Source organism: Montipora foliosa, chromosome 11, assembly GCF_036669935.1.
Source record: "Montipora foliosa isolate CH-2021 chromosome 11, ASM3666993v2, whole genome shotgun sequence".
In the NCBI taxonomy this organism is placed as follows: domain Eukaryota; kingdom Metazoa; phylum Cnidaria; class Anthozoa; order Scleractinia; family Acroporidae; genus Montipora; species Montipora foliosa.
The window spans coordinates 23,067,510-23,090,987 of NC_090879.1; the positions used below are offsets into that span (position 1 = coordinate 23,067,510).

The following is a 23,478-nucleotide window of genomic DNA, read 5'->3' on the forward strand; positions in this document are numbered from 1 at the left end:
TTTGTTTTGGAACACTAACATGGCTGCCGTGACGTTATGTGAAACGCTCTGTACGTGATTTGTAATCAACCTCTGGATGCAAAGAAAAATTCCTCTGGTAGAATGTACAAATGCTTGATGAAACACAACAGGTGACAACAAGAGATGTATTGGTAAAGAGTGATTTGTCGGCGAAAGCGTAAAAAGTGCAGGTTTTGTCCCTGACAGAGTTAATACCATTCACAAAGTGGTGCAATAACGAAGGTGACAATTTGGTGTGGGTTTCAGTTTGTAGACGTAGAATTTCCCACAGTTTCGGACCTTGATGTACGTCGAGAAGGGACACCTTGAACTTGATGAGTGCGCAAAACAAACTTTTCGATTGACAATGCCATCTGAAACGGTTGGATGACTTCCGGTTAACCACCCTCGATAGTGGGTGTCACAGTAGTCGGTATTTCCAGAATTGTAAGCTGTGGCCATTGAAAGAAAGGGCAAAAACCTGTACCAGCCCTCTGTTAGAAGATAGTCACACTTGTGACCACTTGCGGTAAAATACCTGGTAAAATCTCTCGTTTGATCATCAATCGTCGTGTGACGAAGACATTCTGGTTTATCAGTACCTGAAAAATCAACGCAAATGCTGAGTTCGTATAAGCAAATTGAATCTCTATTTTAATTATTTATCGGTGAATGGTTAATAAAAACCTGTCGAAAGGTTTTCCCCTTAATCATCATAATGAGATCAGTTACATTTTAATATATGCCAGTGGACAAAGCAGTGGATGTTGAAAGCCGATGCTACTTGTGCAGCAAGGATACAGATTGAGAATCGGGCTTTGTTTGCGCATTGATATTCTCGCTAATGGCTAAAACTCGCTGGCTCTGAAAAGGTTTAAAATATTTAAAGGGAGTGTAGCGAAACCAGAACCAGAAGTATTTACAGCGAAGCAAGCAATATTCGCTTTATTCATCTAGCTTGTATCAAATATCCCAGTTGTAAATGCTATAGTGGAAGTGCACTTAGCTATTAAGCTACAGGGTTCGTACACTTTTTCATACCAAAAATTCAAGGACTTTTTAAAGACTTTCAAGGGCAAAATTTTGAAATTTCAAGAACCTCTTTTTCATTTTCGTCGAAGAAATTACCCATGGAAATAGTCTGACTTTACAATTCTTTCTCATTTTCCATACCGTACATGCGTGAAAATAATGCAAAGGCACTGGTAACCATTCTAGACCCCACAGCTCGTCGCGTTAGTATGACATGACTTGAATAGCTGATTATTTTCACAGAAGTTTTCAAAGAATAAAAATGCGGGTCAGAAAAAATTCAAGGCCTTTCAAGGACCAGGAATGAAGAGCAGAGATTTTCAAGGACTTTCAAGGCCTTGAAAATGTACTCTCAAAATTCAAGGCTTTTCAAGGGTTTTCAAGACGCGTACGAACCCTGAAGCTAGTTTACAGGTACCCACTTTTAAATAATCTGAAAGAAGTACTTCAAATTTAACAGAAACATGATTAAGAACTTCAACTGGCTGGTAGAGTTGAATCCGGGACACGGGAACCGGAAATAACTCAGACTAGCGGTTAGAACGGGATTTGAACCCGGGACAACCGCATGCAAACCCAACGCCCTAACCACTGCACCACGCCTCCTCTTCCCAACCAACCAAACACACGTAAGTTCGTCAACCACTGTATAAGAAACTAAGGTGATTTAGGACGCTCTCCATCTGACAGAACTGACCGGTCAGACCGGGATTTGGAAAGACTAACTATACAACTCCTTCAAATTAACATACTTTGAGGATGATATATTCTCCTCCAGAAGAATGCGAGGGATTATCATATAAGTATTTCTTCAAATATTGCAACTTATTTCTTGGTATTCACTGGAGAGAATAGAACTTATCTTTGAGACTTAAACCCTCACATGTTGGCGGCATATCTCCGCTCCACTGTCCACTGGGAAGACACTTCCTAACAGCTTGACCAAACATTGTATATCCTGGATGACAGAGATATCTGACATATCCCCCTGACCAATGATTCGTGCTGATAACAATTGCATTGTTTGGTTTGCCTGGATCGCCACAGTTGGGTAGAACTGAGAATAAAGATAAGACACTGATCGTAATCAAACTTGAATAACTTGTAAGGATAATTTAATTTTTGTACAACCACTCTTTCTTCAAAGGATAAATTTATAGCCTGCTATGATTTTGGCAGGATTTATTTTGCATTCTTGCTTCAGCGACGTTTTCGCGTGGAAGGGGAGCGTTGCAGCAAGCATCCCAAGAAATTAAACAATTTAACGCTTTGACTTCCAGGAGTGATCAGAATGTAAATTCTCCTCAGAATTTCAATGAAAGGCCAGTCAGACAGGTATAGAGAAAGAAGATAATTATCAGCTTGAGAGGAGTGATCTTGATATAACAACAAATTCTCATGACTACCCAACAAAGAAACCTATTATTTAGGAGAATGAACATTTTGATCTTGGAAATTACAGGTTATTAAATTAATTAACAATTTTCTTCCCTGAATACTACCCAATCACACGAGTCTTCCTTGAGGTTGGCAATTGATTGGTTGCACAAAAAAGAACTTGAATTAAACCTTATGCTCTTCAATATCAGTAAAATAAAAATTCATTTAATTTTATGGGAATTCAATAACATCTTAGGAAGTACATGTTCACGAATAAATGTTATCTTAATCATTCGTTGGTTCAATGGCGCAATGATGGTAATCCATCTTCAATAACATCATTATGGTGTCATTTTCTTTCCTGTAAAGTCTATTACGTGTTTGGAATAACAATAACATCAATAACACTGTCATTTACATTTTTTGATAGTCTTTTATGGAAAGTACATGTACACTTTAAACGCACAAAAATTTAATGCAGCATGCCGCGAAGAAGAAATAGAATTCCAAACAAAATCCGTAGAAGAATTGTCAAAGCCTCTGAGGATATTAGGACAGACTACCTGTGAGTCGCGGGCACATAGTGTGTGAATATGTACTTCCCAAGTTATGTAATTGTGTCTGCAACTCACAGCTATCTTCTGTGGGATCTTCAAGTCCAAGACGAGATGTTATTGAATTCCCGTAAAATAAAATGAATTTCTATTTTCGGTTAATGAAGGGCAAAGAGTGTTCTCGGTAGTGGTCGCACTCTTGGGGTCATTGTTGGAAGACATTCGTTGCTAAGCCAGTAACTTACTATTCTTCTCACGAGCGCATTACACTCTTAAACAGACGAAATGGTTGCAAAAGGTGCGAATTGATGAAACTTCGCGATAACTAACCAATCCTTGCAGCTGCAGTTATTGTGTCGCCGTATTCATTGCGAACAACACATTTGTATGTTGCCTGATCCGAGGGCTCAAACTGACTAATTTCATGCTCGCTGGTCACTTGGTCTGTGGTGATATTAGTGGTGGAATTTATAATGACGTTATCCTTGTACCATGTGATCTGCGGTAGAGGCAATCCTTTGGCAGAGCAGTTGACTCGAACAGAATCTCTAATGTTGGGTACTGTGATTAAAGTCGCCGGCTTAGAGGTGAAAACAGGAGATTCTGAGAAAATTAAAGGCAAAAGACATGCCTCATAAGACTATATATAAAATTTGGCATAATATTGAGCAGGAAAAGGTTCCTGGGGAATGGCTTGGTTAAGAGTCTATAAATCTATATTAAACCTAATTTCTTGAATTTTATTGGGAATATTAAAGGAAAGGGAACCTTGGAATCACTTTTAACGCTCACTTTACTTTAAAGTTTTTTTCCTCTGCATGGATATGCTCTAATGAACCCGCTTCATTTACAGCTACATATAATTCAAACCAAAACTATTCTGCAGGTAAGCTACGCTCTTTATAGGTGCATGGAGGAGTCATGCACGGTAAAGGAAGACATCCCGATTGGTATAGGAAAAAATAGATCTGCTGAAAGGCATGGAAATAACGGACCTTTATCACGGATGACTGTCGTTTTACAACCTGCCGACGGCAAATACCATGCAGCACTTCAAAAGCCCAAATTTCGTTATTATATTGTGTAAGACCTTTCTCGTTTTTTTTTCCAGCGGAAACTTAATTCATGTACCCGAGGTCTTGAAAACAAAATGCTTCACAACAGAAGCAGAATAAGGGTCCCGCCAAATTATGGCCGATCAGATTGGCCCTGATGACCACAACGCGTATGATTGATTGGTCTGCAATCTAGTTTATGCACGAGGGATTGCTCTTGCTTTAATGCAAAGTCATGAACCGGGCAAAGAACACAATACCGCCACGCTTTGTTCACGCAAAAATCTAGAAGTAGCTGTCCTAAAGACCGGGACACACTAGTCGACAAGTCGCAGCGACATGTCTCTGCGACAAGTCGCTCCGTGTGTACTACTTGCAAAACAAGTCGCTACGACACGACGCCTGTTCGGTGCGCACGCAGTGATCTCGTACGAGGGGGAATGTGAACTAATTTTCTAATTCAATATGGCAGACCATATGACGCTCTCTCATTGGTTCATTTATATTTTGTCGCAGCGACTTGTTGCCGGAAGTGTACACTCGATGCGACAACGCTGCTTCCGCTAATTTTGTTGCTGCGATAAGTCGCACGAATTCAAACTGGTTTGAATTCGTGCGACTGATCGCGGCGACAAAATTCTGCCGCAGCGACACTGATTTTCGTGAAATTAACCGTGTCACACAATGCGAATTGTTGCGGCGACTTGTCCCCGCGACGTGTCGCAGCGACTTATCGCCTAGTGTACCGTGTGTACACTTCCGACAACAAGTCGCTGCGACAAAATATAAATGAACCAAGGAGAGAGCGTCATATGGTCAGCCATATTGAATTAGAAAACTAGTTCACATTCCCCTTCATACGAGATCACTGCATGCGCACCGAACAGGCGTCGTGTTTGCATATTTGGTAAGCAAAAGCAATTGCTTTTCACGGCCTGCAAGTACATCTTTTCATTTCTGTCTATTTCTTTGCCGTCGTCAGCAAAACAAGAACGTTAAATGACCAAATCTTGAGGTTTTAGGGATAACGTCAGCGCTTGAGGATAAATTCTCCCCTAAACTATTGCCGTTCATGCTAGTTTCGTTCTTGAGGGTTTGTCACACCTTTGTCACGTTAAAATGCTAGGAACAGTCGCAAAGCGATTACAATGACGCGGATTCACGTTTAACGACGACGTTCTCGTTGCCGTTGCCGTCGTCGTTGCAAAAGCTCCCTTATACAAAAAACTGATGAGCCGCATGCCATCGTAGATAGAGACTTCTGGGTTATGGATTTTTCTGTTCATAACTATTTTAATCATATTTCCATGCTGCTTTGGCCCTTCAATGTCCTTCAATACCAAGCAATTGCTTCAAAAGACTGCCATTTCAGTTTTCAGTAACTCACCAATTGGTTTCGCTTTAAGGAAAGTTCCGTGAATAATCATCCCATATTTGTTTGTTGCTGTACAGAAATAGATTCCACCATCATCGACCGCAGTGCTGGTGATTAAAAGACTGTCTTTACTGGTCACAGTTCGGTTATGAGGTAATGGTGTTGCTGGTGATCTGGCCCAGTTCACCTCAGGGGTTGGATTACCAAGAACATTACATTGCAGCTTCGTCTCTTTGCCCAAATAACTAACGACTTGACCCGGTGGAGACTTGGGAAACCGTGGGGCACCTACAGACGAGGGAAGCGCAAAATTGGTGAATATCATAATGAAAAGCGGTTTAATTTCAGATTGTTTCTTGTCATGAAGATGGCAGACTGAGAGCCTAATTCGTCGAAAACATACAAGAATCGATTTCGTCAGACATTTTAAAGGAGAGATTAACGACAAAAGTGACATGTTTCGATGATTTCACGTCATGATTCCCAACATCATCTTGTACTATATGGCTCGAGCTTGTTGCCGATATCACGAGCGGTTTGATTGGCTGAATGAAAGTGCAAGGATTTTATGATCCTATAATGCCCCCAAACCTGTTAGGAATCAGGTAAATGGAGGACAAAAACCAAAGGAAATTTTATGCAGGACCAATTGGCGCTTCCCTGTATTTTTTGACATTTGTTTGTCCCATGATTCTTTAGAATGTCGACCACATTTACCAAACCAAATTGCAATCATTTGTCTCGAATATAAATATTTTCACAGAGTACGCGTCACTGCGATTTCAAACAAGAAATAAACTGATGAGCGTTCGCATTACCCGAATATTATATGATCGCATCCGCTTAAACCGACAATGATGCCAGGCCTGATGCTGTGAAGCAAATCACTTAAGAACGTATGAACCATGAATGCTCCGTCTTTTCAGGAACATCTCAAATCTCGGCCTTCAACTGTATTAACCGAGCGATAGGCCTCAGTTAGAGATTTTCCTGTTAAGAGCTCACTCTCAGTAAATCAATAGTTAAATTAAATGCAGTACAGGGAATCCAATCCACTATCCAGTCATGACATCAATTCTTATAAAAGGCAAAAAATAAAAATAAAAAAATTAAAGAAAGAAAAAAAAAAGAAAAATAACGTTTCGACTCTATCCTGACGGTCGTTATTGAGTGAAAAAAATTATACAAGATAAATTCTATAAATACTACAATGAACAGTAGTTTAAAAAACCAATTGTTTAGTATTATGAATGGTCTTTATCAGGAAAATCAAGTCTAATCTGAATATAAAAACTGACTCTGAAATTGCTAAGTTTTCTTTTAGTTGGCCACTTGATTAGCTACTATTGTTTTCAGTAACCAAAGATTTATTCTTGTATAGTTTTTAACTCGATAATGACGCTAAGACAGCGTGGAGATGTCATGTTGTTTTTGGGGTTTTTAATGATATAATTTTAAATTTTTTTTTATCGAATGTACTGTAGTAATTTTCGATGGTCAAATTTATGCCAAAGACACTTCTTCTACGAACAAAAACTTGGCCTTTTTTAAACCCAGCACTGAAATTTGATATTGTTTCCGGTTCATTCCCTGTCTAACGTTTATAACGGCATAAATGAATACAAACCGGCTCACCTAAAACAACAAGGTCTACTTTTTTTTCTTGGATACCAAACAAATTTTCAGCTCGGCACGTGATCATTCCCTGATCTTCGAAGCGGACGCTCCTAATCTCGAAGATTTTATCAGTAATGTTAAATCGGCTTTTATCCCCGTAGTCTCTCCCATGCACTGACCACGTGATCTTTGGAGCTGGATTACCGGACACAGAAATTTCCAGCGACAGATTTTTCCCTTCTCTTACAGAGACGAGAGATGGAGTCTTTGTCACAAATCGAGGAGGACCTGTTGGTATAACAGATATTTTAACAGACCGTAAAGTGTAAGCTTGATATGTTTTAAAGAAATAGAGTGTTTTCGCTCATGTGACCAGAAGCCATATTTTCATTCTAAAACAAAAGGAAGAATTTCACTCCTCTAACATGGCCGCCGTGACGTCACGTGAACTCACAGCAACCGCCTTTGTTTTTTGACCTAATTCGCGGGAAGGGCTAGTCTTAAAATAAACCTACTTGTGAAAACGCCGTTTCACAGACGCTGTATGGAAGTTGCACGCTCCAGATGGGCTCCTGGAAAGAACTAATGTGTTTACTCACCAAAGTTTGTTATCATCATTTCCTTGACCACATTTTCAATGAACGTTTCATTGGCACTTGTTCCTGGAATCCCTGGTTTGCCTGTTTTTCCATCAGTGCCTTTGCGACCACGACGACCACGTGAGCCTGGTAGTCCTGTGCTGCCTCGGGGACCTGGTTTTCCTGCTGGACCCGGTGAACCGGGCCCTCCGCGAGGGCCTCGGGGACCTTATGAAAGAAGAAGAAACAATTCTGACATAGCTTCCGTTTACACTCCTTAGATCGACCCCCGCATCAATGGGTGCTCAGCTGCATCGCAGGTAAGGTAACGTTGCAGAAACAATGAAGTAAAACCTTATTTGTCCAAGGACAACACCAAGAAATTCAAACATACTAAGAGTGCACACCATATAACTGTTTTTCCTCTTCCAACATTTTTACCGTGCATCGACACTTTTTTTTTTCAATCACCAGTACTACTTCTCGCATTTTGATGGTGGAAAGACAGAATTTTTTTGTATCTTGAAGGGATGCACCCGGAGCCCTTTTAATTTCCGGATTTAGGCACTTAACTCCGAATAGGTCATTGTTTCAAATGTACGAAAAAACAAGCACCAAAGGCATTGTTATTTTATGCGGCGACACAAAAACTGTTGGCTGGCATTTGTTGAGAAAAGAAAGTTTGGAATTTCACCAAAAGAAGCTGATATAATTTTACCGACCTCTCATGCAGACAAGTTTCCCACTTCCGTTGACAGCTATGTCGGTGACCTTCAATCAGAACAGTAGAATTACGTTGAAAGAACATAAAAAATGATAACAATACGAAACAGGAATACGAATAAACAGATGTAGGGCAAAATAAAAACCAAATTATTTCTTAATGCCCGTATCATAATGCTCAGGAGAGAATAAACATACTACATGTGACGAATCACTTATAAGTTAGCAAGCATTTCTCTGGCGTTACTGATGTGGGGACTTGGATGGAATCCATCAATGGGGAATTCGTACATACCTGCAAATTGTTGAGTAAATTCTTGACGCATTCTGCACGGCGAATCTCGTCTTTAGAGCCTGATTTAGGTTCTTTCCTGACAGTCCGACGGTATCGTTCATTTCTATAGAATTTCGCTGCGGTGGACTTCGACGTTGGCGATGGAACCGTAGTTACGCCATAACTCGTTCCTGCGAGGGATATCTCCTCGCGAATTGAAAAAAGTTCTTTCTCCAAATGAAAAACTTTGGTCGAGAGCTCGTTATCCGGGAAATAAACTTTATACGATAGGAAAGTAATGGAAACGATTGAAAAAACAAGATGAAGCACCACAACTAAAGTGAGATGACTTGAATGAACAGGAGATGCCGCCATTACGTTGACTTAAGTATCGCTGTATTTGATTTGATCGGATTAAACCTTCACTGCACCAAACAAGCTAAGGGTTTCGTTTTCACCAACGCCAATCACATTCACATTCAGCGCTGTGATTGGCTACTTCCGATGGACTTTGTTGGTTTCTACTGCGATTATCAGCAAACTGATTGACGTCGTTGAAAAACAAAATCGTAGATTAATGAAAGGCGTACAATAATAGAATTCAATAATTAGATTCAGAAGTGAATCTCAAATTTCGTGCGAAGATTTCAAACACCAGGGTAATTAAAATTCTTGCGATTTAATCTTCACGTTGTCAGCTTTTAGCGTTAGTAAAGCTTGTATTCAAACGGGAAACCCGAAAAACCTGGTTCTCATTATATGCAACACAGTAGTCTACAAAGAATTCCACTGGAGGAGGATGGTGGGGGGAGGGGGGGGGGAATTACTCCCTTATATGAGCTATATAGGTATGTGCGGTCTTAAAAGGTGTTTTAGCCGATTTGGTCTAAAATAGGGTATCGATTTTGACCATTTTGGCGTGAAATAGGGTTTGGTTTGTTCACTCAAGTCTTGAATTGGGTATGTTTTAAAGAGAAGCTTTGAATTCTTCTTCATCATTAGGCGATAAGACCATCAACACCGCCCTCGTCAGATGATTAAGCCAACCGTGTAAAAGCTGAAATAATAGGGAGCTTAAGCACGCGCGTTTTTGAGACGCGGACGACAACCGGAAGAGAATATTTCGAGTGCCAGGGCAGTGGTGTCTCACAGATTTTTCTCTTCACAGAGAAGCAGAGTTGCCACTGAGATGGTGTTAAACTCTACAACCGACGCAACACCATAGCTTTTTTTAAACTTTAATTAACCTCTTCATTTGTCGAGGAGTAAGATAGTTTACCTATATTCGCTCAAGCTCGTCCACGGTTGATATGCCATGTCTGATGTGTTCTTATATGACTTGTAAATGACCTCAGTCAGTTTTAAAAAAGAGGGCACGGCACGTTTTTCGAGTAGACAAAACACCACAATGAATACAAACTGTTTTAGCGTTGCTCTGCAATAAATGGGGTAGGGAGAAGGGCAAGCAGGGATAAGAATGTATGAAGGCAAGTAAATAACAAAATCCAAAATTTTGTGTTTTTTTACAGTTGGTATTAAGTGATATTCATTCACCTTGCATCTTTTAATTGTTGGCTTGTCAAAATTGAATCTGGTGGACTAATTGATATAGAGTGTTTACAATCAGCATATAAGGAACATCACAGCTGTGAAACTGCCCTGGTTCGTGTACAGAATGATATTCTTCGTTCTGTTGACGACAACCGCTGTGTCATTCTCCTATTACTTGATATGTCTGCCGCCGTTGACACTGTGGACCATTCAATCCTTCTAAAAAGGCTGCAATCCCGCTATGGTATCTCGGGTTCAGCATTAGCATGGTTCAACTCGTATCTGAAGGACCGCACGCAGTTTGTGAGAATCGGAGGAACTTCATCTAGCGTACAGGAACTGATTTGTGGTGTACCCCAGGGGTCTGTTTTAGGGCCCCTCCTGTATGTTCTTTACACAGCTCCGGTTGGAGATATCATCCGCAAGCATGGTCTGTTCTTCCATCTATATGCAGATGACCAGCAACTGTATACGTCCTTCTACTTTGAGGATGAAACGGAGATGGCAGCGGCAACGAAACGAATTGAAATGTGCGTTTCTGACATCCATTCTTGGATGGCTGTAAATATGCTGAAATTAAACACTGATAAAACAGAGCTCCTTTACTTCTACTCAAGATTTCGTCCACGTCTACAACTGAATCCCATTCAACTTGGATCTGATGTCATTTTCCCATCCTCTCATGCAAAGAATATTGGTGTTATCTTTGATTCCACGATGACAATGTCACAACACATTAACGCCATTGTAAAATCTGCCTATTATCATCTGAGGGATATTGCGAAAATTAGGAATGTTCTGACATTAGACACCACCAAGATTCTCATTCATGCATTTGTTGTTTCAAATATTGACAGCTACAATTCGCTTATATTTGGTCTACCCAAGCATCTGATTGATAAACTTCAGCATTTGTTGAACGCTGCAGCTCGATTAATTATGGTAGCAAATAAATATGATAGTATAACTCCAATCTTAAAATAACTTCACTGGCTACCGATCAAGCAGAGAATTATTTTCAAGATTGATTTAATTACTTTTAAGTGTCTTAATAACCTGGCTCCGTCATACTTAAAGGAACTTCTCACTTTCTACCGGCCGAATAGAACCCTCCGATCATCCTCAGATAAACTTAGGCTTGTGACTGTTCCTTACAATCTTAAAACTTATGGCTATAGATCTTATTCAGTTCAAGCACCTATCCTCTGGAACTCTTTGCCTTTTCATATTAGATCAGCTGATAGTATTAATTCTTTTAAATCTAAACTTAAGACATACCTGTTCAAATCAGCATATAACCTTTAGTTAGTTAGTTTGTTTCTTTTATTGTTTGTATTTGTTAAGCCATAGCTGTGTATATTAATATTTATATTTATGTTTTATTATATTTTAGTGAATTTATGAATTGTAAGGCGCTTAGGACAGTTTGTATAATCGCGGTATAAGCTTTTATTATTATTATTATCATTATTATCTATGAAAACCTTTAAAAATTAAAGTTTATAACTGGAAAAAACGCGGGTCGGAACTTCAAAACGCTACGCCCCAAAACTACGCCCCTGAAACGGTGTTGAAATTAAGAATACCCTTGTTCGGGCAAAGTCGAGAGACCATATAAAAGGATGTTAAGAAACAGGACACTGAAAAAAAGAAAATTTCACTGATTCAGTAAAAAAAATAGATAAAACGTAATTGCCCAAACCGTAAGTCGAGCCTTGTACACTGAATGACAGAATTGATATTCCATTGTATCAAAGGAGACATCGTGGAAATGTTTAGTCTTTGTTCACTTCAAACTGTAATTAAAATTAACAAATGCCAGTGTAAAAAGCAAATAAACTCGATGAAAAACAAGTGAGTTGATATGGTAAATTGGCCATTGTAGCTGGCGTTTTAAGCGTTAGCCCTTCCTCAGAGCTAAGGTCTGAAATAGAGGGGTTGGTATAAGAGACATATTCAAGGAGGGGGCTACCTGAAATTAAGGTGAAGGGGATAGGTTCTTCCAGATTCTGACTCTCATTAAACTGCTTTTTGTCCACAAATAAAATACATTTAAGGCGCTATTTCTGTTGACAGCAACGATTTATTGAATTGAACTTTAAGCAAATGAAAGCGTGTTAAGTTGATTTTCATTAGTATATGTAATCGCATGGGCCCCGAGGGCAATTAAGGATTAATTTCACGAGTATTTTCAAAGTTTTCACAAAATTGCCCGGGTCGAAGCGACGAGGGCAATTTGAAAAAACTTTGAAAATACAACTGAAATTAATCCTTAATTTCACGAGGGGACATTGCAATTACATGTTTATCACATAAAGGGCAAAATTAATGTGGGAAGCCCGTTCAGTGCCTCGACGAATGATAATCAACACAATCCAATTCGGTGAAAGTTCAACTCAATAAATCGTTGCTGTCAACAGAAATAGCGCTTAAAATGTAAAATATATGTGGACAAAACAGTAGTTTAATCTGAAAGAGAATTTCACTTGTAGCCTCACATGCCTTGGATATGCAACTACTAACCAATCACGATCACGTAATCATGCCCTCTTTATTACCAAAAGTGCCCTCGTGATTAAGGAAAAAGGTGATGCCCTCCCTCTCAGCCAATCAGCATTCAGTTATTTTGCCCCGTATGTGATAACATATACAAAGCGTAAAAAGTGCAGGTTGTGTCCCTGAGTCAATACCATTCACCAATCGGTGCAATAACGAAGGTAACAATTTGGTGTGGGTTTCAGTTTGTAGACGTAGAATTCCCCACAGTTCCGGACCTTGATGTAAGTCGAGTAAGGACACCTTGAATCTGAAGAGTGCGTAAAACACACTTTGCGATTGACAATGCCATCTGAGACGGATGGATGACTTTCGGTTAACCACCCTCGATAATTGGTGTCACAGTACCGCGAACTTCCAGATCGGTAAGTTGTGGCCAATACTGTACCGGTTAAGAACCTGTACCAGCCCTCTGCCAGGCGATGGTCACACTTATAAACATTTGAGCCATAAATGTTGAAATAATATCTCGTTGGATCATCAATCGTCAGGTGACGAACACATTCTGGTTTATCGGTACCTGCAAAATCAACACAAACTCCGGGTTTATACAAACTATTCAATCTCTATTTTAATTACTTATCGGTGAATGTTTGATCTAAAAGAAAACCTATGGAAAGCTTTCCAATTAATCATCAATGTGAGACCTGAGAAATTCAGACATCCCGGCCAACGTTCCTACACTCCCTCTCTCTTCTTCATTTTCTGTTGGTTACGAGTATTGCGGCAAAAGCAGTGCCAAATATCTTATTACTGAGAACACCGGTTAATTAGCAACCACAGCGTAGCTAGGCAGACACCCCTTTAAATGGCAGCTCCACAAACAAGAAAAAGGAAAGGAAGGAAGCGAAAGAAACTTTACTTAAGTGTCTAGTAGATTTAGCGCTGGAGCACTAATTGGGGACACTGTAAAGTGAAATTAACAATTAACACAACAAGTCAAATGTTGGTTTTTTGAGAGAGGGGAAACCGGAGTACCCGGAAAAAACCTCTCGGTGCAGAGTAGAGAACCAACAAACTCAACCCACATATGACGCCGAGTCGAGGAATCGAACCTGGGCCACAATGGTGAGAGGTGAGTGCTCTCACCACTGCGCCATCCCTGAGCCCCAAGACATGTGGTAAGGTGGGTGAAAGGGTTGTGCGCATGCGTGATGTCTTCGCGACACCGGGTTGGTGTTAGTGTGTGTCACCTTGCTTTTTTTGTTATTATTGAGACTCGTAAGTTCGTCAGCCAGAGTAAGAAACTAAAGTGACTTAAAGAGTGAACTAAAGTTTACTTCCTCCAATTTGGACATTAAGTGTGGAAAAATCCATTGTTACTTGTTCAACACTTTGTAACAAAGCCTCTCTACCTTGATTAATGCAACACATTACTTGGTATACACTGGAGAGAATAGAAGTTATGTTTTGAGACTTCAACCCTTACATGTTGGCGGCATATCTCCGCTCCACTGTCCACTGGGCAAACACTTCCTAACAGCTTGACCAAACATGGTATATCCTGGATGACAGAGATATCTGACATATCCCCCTGACCAATGATTCGTGCTGCTAACAATTGTATTGTTTGGTTTGCCTGGATCGCCACAGTTGGGTAGAACTGAGATTAAAGATGAGACACTTCTTACAATCAAGATTGAATAACTTGTAAGGACAATTTTTGGGCACTCTTTTCTCAAAGGACAAATTATAGGCTGCTATGATTTTGGCGAGGCCCGGTGGGCTCATGGTTAGTGTGCTCGACTCCGGATCGAGTGGTCCGGGCTCGGGTCCTGGCTGGGGACATTGTATCGTGTTCTTGAGCAAGCTACTTTATTCTCACGGTGCCTCTTTCCACCCAGATGTATAAATGGGTACCGGCGAATTTAATGCTGGGGGTAACCCTGCGATGGACTGGAATCCCATCCAGGGGGGAGCAGAAATACTCCTAGTCGCTTCATGCTACAGAAACTGGAGATAAGCACCGGCCTGATTGGCGTAGCAGACTTTACCTATGATTTTGGCAGGGTTAATTTTGCATTCTTCCTTCAGCGATGTTTTCGCGTGGAACGGCAGCGTTGCAGTAAGTATCCCAAGAAATTAAACAATTTAACGCGTTGAGTCCCAGGAGTGATCAGCTTGTAAATTCTCCTCACAATTTCAATGAAATGTCAGTCAGACAGGTATTGAGAATTAAGATAATTATCAGCTTGAGGGGAGTGATCTTGATATAACACCAAATTCTCATGACTACCCAACAATAAGCGCCGGCCTATCGTATTTTAGAGGAATGAACATTTCGATCTTGTCAATTAAAGGGTTATTAAATTATTCAGAAATTTCTTGCGTGAATACTATCCAATCACAAGTCTTCCTTGGCGTTTGATTGAGTAGTGGGTGCACACAAAAGAGCTTGAATTAAAACTTTTGCCCTTCATTATCAGAAAATAAAAATTCATTTTATTTTACGGGAATTTAAGAACATCTTAGGAAGTACGTATAAACGAACAAATGTTCATTTTAATCATCCGTTGGTTCAATTGCGTAATCACTATGCTTATAGCGGAATGCATAAATGGCGACCAAAAATGTATTCTTTTGTTTATGTGCTAATTAGACTCACCAGCCTCGCTCTCAAGCAACACTTCTTTTGTATTTTGTCCATGCAAACGAGGCTATTGAATCTAATTATCACATAAAAAAAAAGAATATATTTTTGGCCGCCATCTATGCATTCGGTCTATGAATCTTCAATAACATAATTAAAATGTCATTTTGTTATACTGTTAAGTCTACTGTGTGTTTGGAATAACATTTACCGCAATAAAACTGTCGTTTTAATTTTTTGAAACTCATTTTTTATAATTTCAAACGAAATCGATTATCCGTAGAAGAATTGTCAAGGGCCCTGAGGATATAACGAAAGATTACACTTGAGTCGCAGACAAATTGGGTGTGAAAATGTACTTGCGTCAATCAGCACCTTGTGAGGATGGTTAATTGTTAAATGTTATGACGTCATAAACATTATATTGTCTTTGTACCAGTAGCGTGTAATCAGTCATAATCTCTTGTAATCGAGGTCAAGCTAATTTCGCTTCGTTCCGTCAATGTGCCCGCGACTCACAGGTAGTCTTCTGTGGGATCTTCAAAGGCTTTGATGAGATAGTATTGAATTCCAGTAAAATAGAATGAATTTCTATTTTCTATTAATGAAGGGCAAAAGGTGTTCTTGGTATTGGTGGCATTCTTGGGAGCATTGTTGGAAGACATACGTTGCCAAGCAACAAGCTTATGTTCGAATTGATTATACCGCGGGATGACTTACCAATCCTTGCAGCCGCGGTTACTGTGTCGTTGTATTCATTGCGAACAACACATTTGTACGTTGCCTGATCCGACGGCTCAAACTGACTGATTCCATACTCGCTGGTGACTTGGTCTGTGGTGATATTAGTGGTGGAATTTATAATGACGTTGTCCTTATACCATGTGATTTGCGGTAGAGGCGATCCTTTGGCAGAACAGTTGACTCGTACCGAGTCTCTGATGTTGGAAACTGTGATTAAAGTCGCCGGCTTAGAGGTGAAAACAGGAGATTCTGAGAAAAATATGGACAAGACTTAGTGGTCATGGATGCTTTATAAGACTTTCAAATTTGGCATAATATTCAGCAGGGTAAAGATTTCCTCGGGCAAGGCTTGATTCAGAGTCTATAAATCTAAATTTAACCTAATTTCTTGCATTTTGCTCAGTTTGCTTTAACGTTTTTTCCTCTCGAGATGGCTCTTACGGACCCACTCCATTTACTTCCCACGATAAATTAGTGTACACAGAAACAGCTACAAGTAGTTCTTTTCAGTCGAATTCTATTTTGCGCGGGTCACGTTTACTTTCTCGCGCTGGCTCGAATTAACGGCCGGGATTATGAAGTATATCAGTTAAGGCTCAGACTTCCCTTTAAGGGTGAAATAGATGAAATTACTATAAATGTTTCAACTGATCTGAGACAGAAAAGTTTACATCAAAATTAATTATTCACGGTGTGGACTGTGCATAGAGGCCCTTTAATCAACATTTAATGAAGTGAGCTCTTGCTGACTATTGCATATTCCCTGTGGCCTTGACGCGATCCGTACAGCTTGAACGACCGAACCAGCAAGGAAGCTCTTCATAGGAGGAGAGGCCCTACAAACGAAAGAAAGACGCCCCGACCAGGATAGAATAAAAACAGATCTGATAAATGACATGCAAATGACGAAACTTGAACGTTATCATCAATGACTGTCGTTTATCAGCCTGCAGACAGCAGATACGTACCATGCAAACTCTTCAAAAGCCCTAACTTTACTACCATATTGTGTGGGACTTTTGTAGTTAATTTTCAGCGAAAACATAATTAACCAAGGCATTGAAAACAAACTACTTTATAACAGAAACCCACAACCCAAAAGCGTCGATCTCTCTCATTTGGCATTGGCCCATCCGTTTACTGTATTATCTCAATTCAGAATACTGGTCCCGCATAATTACGGCCAATCAGATTGGGCCTGGTGACCACAACGACTCTCATTGGTCTGCAAACTGCAAAATCATGGAACCTGCAAGCAACGCAACATCGCCTTGTTTTTCTTCCTGCAAAAGTCTAGAAGTAGTCGTCGTAAAAGTAGGCATTACCGAAAACTGACGATAGAGATCGAAACTTCTGGGATATGGACTTTCGTTCAGAACAATTTTAATCACATTTCCTTTCTGCTTTGGCCCTTCGATATCCTTCAATACCAAGCAATTGCCAATTGCCTTCAAAAGACTGGCATTTCAGCGACGATTTTCACTCACCAACTGGCCTAATTGTAAGGAGCGTTGCGTGAATAATCATCCCATATTTGTTTGTTGCTGTACATATATAGATTCCATCATCACCGATTGCAGTGCCTGTGATGAAAAGACTGTCTTTTCTGGAGACAGTTCGGCCATGAGGTAATGGTGTTGCCGGTGATCTGGCCCAGTTCACCTCAGGGGTTGGGTTACCAAGAACGTTGCATTGCAGCTTCGTCTCTTTGCCCAAATAACCAACGACTTGACCCGGTGGAGACTTGGGAAACCGTGGGGCACCTACAGACGAGGAAAGCGGAAAGAGGGTGACTATGATAATGAAAAGAGATTTAATTTCAGACTGCTTGTTCTCATGAAGATAAGCTTCGTTGAGAAGAAGATAAGACACTTTGTTGTAAGTCCTCACAAGAATGGATTTCGTCAGACATTTTAAGAGAGAAATTAACGATAAAAGTAACATGTTTCCATGATTTCATGTCATCATTGTCAACATCATCTCATGATATTATATGGCTAGAGTTTGTCGCCGATATGACTAGCGCTCTGATTGACTGAATATAAGTGCAAGGCCCCACCCCAATTTCAAGGAAAAAATAAAAATTTGAAAGCCGTTTTTACGGTTGATCCACGATAATTTTTTTGATATATCGCCGAGAATGCTGAAAGTAGTATTTCCGAGCTTCAAGATTTCAAAATTTTCTGGCGGAGAATTCCCGCAGAATCCCCTACAGGTTAGCGTCTCCGGCGCTTGCTTGTTAGCCCCTCCCAATACAAAATACGTTCCGCCGTCCCTGCAAGGGTATTATGAACCTAATGCCCACGAAGCTATTAGGCTGGGGAATCATGCAAATTGAGGACAAAAACTAAAGGAAATTTCACGAAGCGCCAAATTGGCACTTCTCTGTATTCTTTTACGTTTGTTTGTCCCTTGATTTTTGAGAATGTCGACGAAAGTTATCTCACTAAATTACAACCATTTGTCTCAAATATAAATTTTGACAGAGTACGCGTCACAAGGAAAAATACTGATAAGTGTACGCATTACCGGATGTTAACTGATCGTTTCCGCTTTAATCAACTATGATGCCAGGCCTGCTATGAAGCAATGCACTAAAGAAGGTATTAACCTCAAATGCACCGTCTTTCAGGAACATCTGAAGCTCGGCCTTCAACTGTATTGACCGAGCGATAGGCCTCACTTTGAGATTTTCCTTTTAAGACCTCACTCTCGCTAAATAAGTAGTTATTAAATGCAGTGCATGGATTCAAATCCACTATCCAGTCTTCATTGTGAGCTTTCAAATATTACATCAATTATTTTTTTGAAAGCTAAAATGTGAGGACGTTTCGATGTTGTTGTCGAGTAAAAAATTATGTAAGTAAAATTCTAACTATTTCAAAGAACAGTAGTAGATCAAGTTAAAACCACTGTTAAAATTTGATTGTTCCCTAAAAATTGATATAGTTTCCGCTTTATTTCCTGTCAAATATGGCGTAAATGAACACAAACTCACCTAAAACAACAAGGTCTACTTTTGTTTCTTGGTCACCAAACAAATTTTCAGCTCGGCACGTGATCATCCCCTGATCTTCGAAGCGGACCCCCCTAATCTGGAATATTTCACCGGTAATGTTAAAGCGGCTTTTATCCTCGTAATTTCTCTCATGCAGTGACCACGTGACCTTTGGAGCTGGATAACCGGACACAGAAATTTCCAGCGACAGATTTTCCCCTTCTCTTACAGAGACGAGCGATGGAGTCTTTGTTACAAATCGGGGAGGACCTGTTGGTATAATAGATATTTTATCAGACTGAGTGTAAGTTTGATATGTTTTGAAGAAATAGAGTGCTTCGCTCGTGTGACCAGAAGCCATATTTGCATACTAAAACAAAGGGAAGAATTTTGATAAAAATGGAGTTCAATTCCAAAAAAAAATATTTTACTCCTCCAACATGGTCCCCGTAACGTCACAGTAGACAGTGCAAAAACTCTAAATTGGCGTAAGGTATGGAGCTACTAAGAAAGAGATAATTATTAGTTCACAAAGTTTACTCACCAAAGTTTGTTACCATCATTTTCTTGACCAAATTTTCAATAAACGTTTCATTGGCACTTGTTCCTGGAATCCCTGGTTTACCTGTTTTTCCATCTAAGCCTTTGCGACCACGACGACCACGTGGACCTGGTAGTCCTGTGCTACCTCGAAGACCTGGTTTTCCTTGTGGGCCTCGTAAACCTGTCTCTCCTGGGGGGCCTCTAGGACCTAATAAAAAGAGAAACAATTCTGACATACGTGTAGCCATACACTCTTTAGATCAACTTCCATCAATTGGTGCTCAATCGCAGATAGAAAAACTTTATTTGCCCAATGACAGTACAAATAAATTCAAACATGCTAGGACTGCATACATTGCATAGTAGTGTATTTCCTCTTCCAAAATTTGACCGTGCATCGATACCTTTTTATGTTCACGTTGCAAATACACCACCTCGTTCTCAGGGTCTCTCTTCTTATATGGGAAGAGAGGAAGAGAGACTTTGGGAACGAGGTGGGCAAAGAAACCTTATTTTCCCCAAGGTCAATACAAATAAAGAGTGCACACCATATAACTGTTTTTCCTCTTCCAAAGTTTGACCGTGCATCAACACTTTTTCAATGTATTTTTCTCAATCACCAGTGTTACATCTTACGTATATGTTACAGGTAAATTTGAAATTCAGGTTGAAATGATTTCAACCTAGGTAAATTTAATTTTAAACTAGGTTGAAATTGAAAGTGGGAAACATCAACAAAAATTCCATCAATTGTTGGCAAGTACGTGTATATTGGTACGGTAAATTAGTAAGGAGATGAAGTTGGCGTACGTTTAACATGAGTTAGTCTGTAAAAACGCCTTTGGTTGTTATTAAGTCTAAGCACTGATTTTAAATGGTCAGCATAAAGGTTGGGGTTAGGCATACTATGCATGATAACTAACCCTGCTTTTTTTTTTATCTTAGAGCAGCAGAAAAACAAACCCTTTGTTTAATAAGAATTACCTTCATCTTTTATATTTATTTTTCTGATTTTTGGAAGAAAAAAGACAATTGATTCTTTAGAAGGTATATTATTGAATGATGTACAGTTACTTGTACAAATGTAATTCAGTATAAAACCCCTTTGTGGTTATAAGTACTTCAAAAATCAAATTCAATTTTTTTTTTCTAGTTGAACAATGAGAAGTCATTTCCTTGTTTTTGCACCTCTTATGTACATGTGTCACTCTGGGCAAGTGCCTTTTTGCATGCGGCATTTTAGTTGTGTCTAATAACACATTCATGTCTTCAGTAATTTGTAGTCTGTTTGGTGTGCATGCAATCCAAGTGTTAATAATTCCAAATTTGGTTACAACTTTCATAAATCCATGTTCTTTTTCAATTACTTTACCAAGAAGTGTGTTTGGTTGTAATGGACTTTTGTCCACTTAATTAATTTTTATTTTGACAAAGTTGTTGACTTGGAATGAAATGATATCGGGTTTGCTTGTTGTCATTTTGTTGTTGTATTTTCTTTGTGTGTTTCTTGCTTTTCCATGTTGAGGTGTCCTTATCTCCTTTGTTGACTTGGTAAATGAATAACAAGCACGTTTAGGTTCTTCTTCTTCTTCTTCTTCTTTTTCTGAATATTTTGTGAAATGATCAATCATGTGGAGAATCCAATTGTGTTTGCGATGACATGAACATGTACATGGTAAGTTTCTAAGGTCCATCAGGTCCATTTGCAAATGTGTTAGGAATTCTCTTGCTTGAAAAGGGGCTAGCACAGGCTGTTTTTTCCTGCTGTTTTTGTGTATCGAGCAGAGTGACACAAAGAGTTGTATTACTTCTTGGGATACTACTGATTCGTAGTTTCGCTTGATATACTTGTCCATCTTGTCTCTTCCTTTGTGCGCAATATTTGAATGGGTTTGGCAAAGAACTTGGTGTAGTTGACATTTTTGAAAAATTTCTTTTCCGTTCTTGGATAATATTTTGCCATCCTCCAGTTTCCATCCTTTTGTTTTGATAATTGCTACGTCTTGACTTTTCAGATTTGTTCTGTCCTTGCTGTCTTCATCACGTACGTGTTTCTAACCACGTCACTGCATCGTTGCAAAAGTTGTGGTCAACAAAAGGGGTTATTTTGCTTGGTTTTGGCGTTTTGGAAGCTTTAACGTCACCCAATTTTTGGTAGAATATCTCTGAATCAACACAACTTGTGTTAGCCATTTTACGCACCGTACAGGGCCACGCATTGCGCACGAGTAAACTTTTGCACAATTTACTATGACCGAGAAGAGTCTGGGCCCTCTTGCACCACGAGAAAGGTATTGCCCGGTTCAAGACTCGGTAAGTGCAGTTCCAAGCGATTTCTTTCTCTCATGTAAACATTGGAATTGAGTGGGTCAAGGGTACGTAAAATAGTGGCAGGTATGACGAATGGATCAGGAGATGGACAGAAAGGGAGAGAATAGAGAGGAAAGTGGGAGGAGGGAAAGCCGATTTTCTTGGTTTTTTTGTTTTGTTTTCAACCCCCCTAAAAAACCCGTGCCCCTTTTTTTCAACCACACCCCATAAAGAAAATCCCTTTTCAAACAGTTGATAAATAACCTAGGTTAATTAAATTCACCTGGTTTGATTTAAATGGACCAGAATTTAATTTCAACCTGTAACATATACATTTTGATAGTGCGAAAATAGGAATTTCTTTTTAAGTTTTGTTTAATCTTGAAGCGATGCAACCGAATTGAAAATACATTCTTCTGGCCAACAGTCCTGCCAATTTAATAATTATTGCTCTGAATCAATAATTGTTTTGAATGAAAGAGAGAAAATAAGCACCACAGGTACTTTTATTTAAACGGCGACACGAGGGCTCGTGACTGGCTTCTGTTCATAAAGCTTTGGAGCAGGGCTGGGCAGTGACAGCTGGTGATAGCACTCGCCTCCCACCAATGTGGCCCGGGTTCGATTCCCGAACTCGGCGACAAATGTGGGTTGAGTTTGTACTCTGCACCGAGAGATTTTTTTCCGGGTCAGCTCCGGTTTCCCCTCTCCTCTAAAAGCAACCTACGAATTTGGTTTGATTTGATTTCAGGACTGTCCCTGATTACTGCCCCAGCGCTATTTACAGCTGACACCTAAAATAAAGTTCATCATCATTTATCATTTGGAATTTTACCAAAGAAAACGGAATTTAATTTTACCGACCTCTCATGCAGACAAGTTTCCCAGTTCCGTTGACAGCGATGTCGGTGACCTTCAGTAGAACAGTTAAATAACTTAAGTTAATAGAAAATAAACAATGAAAAATAATACAAAACAGGAATGTACAGCAACTGAGTGAAAAGCAAATTATTTCTTTATGTATCATAATGCTTAGCTGAAATAAACACTTGGTGAAACACTTTAAAATTAGCAAATATGATTTCTCTGGATGGAATCCATGAATGAAGAAATCGTACATACCTGCAGATTGTTGAGTAAATTCGTGACGCATTCTGCATGAATCTCGTCTTTAGAGCCTGATTTAGGTTCTTTTCTACCAGTCCGACGGTATCGTTCATTTCTATAGAATTTTGGAGATGTGGACTTTGAAGTTGGCGATCCCACCGCAGTTACGCCATAAGTAGTTCTTGCGAAGGTTATTTCCTCGCGAATTGAAAAAAGTTCTTTCTCCAAATGAAAAACTTTGGTCGAGAGCTCGTTATCCGGGAAATAAACTTTATACGATAGGAAAGCAATGGCAACGATTGAAAAAAGAAGATGAAGCACCACAACTAAAGTGAGATGACTTGAATGAACAGGAGATGCCGCCATTGCGTTGGGCTTAGTATCGCTGTTTTGATCGGATTAAAAGTCCGATCCCTTTCTTACCTATAACTGCACCAAACAAGGGTTTCGTTTTCTCCATCGTCAATCACATTCACATTCAGCGCTGTGAT

At 39.7% G+C, this 23,478-nt stretch overlaps 2 protein-coding genes across 2 annotated transcripts in view; both read right to left on the reverse strand.

Moving 5' to 3' along the window:
* The window catches only part of LOC137976184 (uncharacterized), a 10,038-nt gene extending 961 nt beyond the window's left edge, over positions 1–9,077 (reverse strand). Inside the window, exons 1-8 of the mRNA XM_068823477.1 lie at positions 8,610–9,077; positions 8,314–8,362; positions 7,613–7,819; positions 7,032–7,301; positions 5,409–5,684; positions 3,297–3,569; positions 1,916–2,089; positions 1–602 (exon numbers count right to left, since the gene is read on the reverse strand). The exon at positions 1–602 is cut by the window's left edge and continues 961 nt beyond it. Of these exons, the coding sequence (XP_068679578.1) occupies positions 220–602; positions 1,916–2,089; positions 3,297–3,569; positions 5,409–5,684; positions 7,032–7,301; positions 7,613–7,819; positions 8,314–8,362; positions 8,610–8,963 (1,986 nt within the window). The 5' untranslated portion in view covers positions 8,964–9,077 and the 3' untranslated portion in view covers positions 1–219. The remainder of the gene's footprint in view (positions 603–1,915; positions 2,090–3,296; positions 3,570–5,408; positions 5,685–7,031; positions 7,302–7,612; positions 7,820–8,313; positions 8,363–8,609) is intronic.
* Positions 9,078–9,918: 841 nt separating this feature from the next.
* On the reverse strand, positions 9,919–23,382 carry LOC137976185 (uncharacterized). Its single transcript, XM_068823478.1, has 8 exons — positions 23,003–23,382; positions 22,745–22,793; positions 19,572–19,778; positions 19,028–19,297; positions 17,517–17,792; positions 16,006–16,278; positions 14,125–14,298; positions 9,919–13,215 (listed from the first exon to the last, which is right to left on the reverse strand). Exons 1-8 carry the CDS (start codon positions 23,351–23,353, stop codon positions 12,833–12,835), a joined length of 1,983 nt encoding a protein of 660 aa, XP_068679579.1. The 5' UTR covers positions 23,354–23,382; the 3' UTR covers positions 9,919–12,832.
* Positions 23,383–23,478: the final 96 nt, after the last annotated feature.

Coding starts and splice junctions, on each gene's coding strand:
- LOC137976185 (XM_068823478.1), bottom strand. CDS start 23,353: ATGGCGGCATCTCCTGTTCATTCAAGTCATCTCACTTTAGTTGTGGTG. Junction 22,794..23,002: donor ATTTACTCAACAATCTGCAG/GTATGTACGATT, acceptor GTTCTACTGAAG/GTCACCGACATCGCTGTCAA. Junction 17,793..19,027: donor AGTAGACCTTGTTGTTTTAG/GTGAGTTTGTGT, acceptor CCTCGTCTGTAG/GTGCCCCACGGTTTCCCAAG.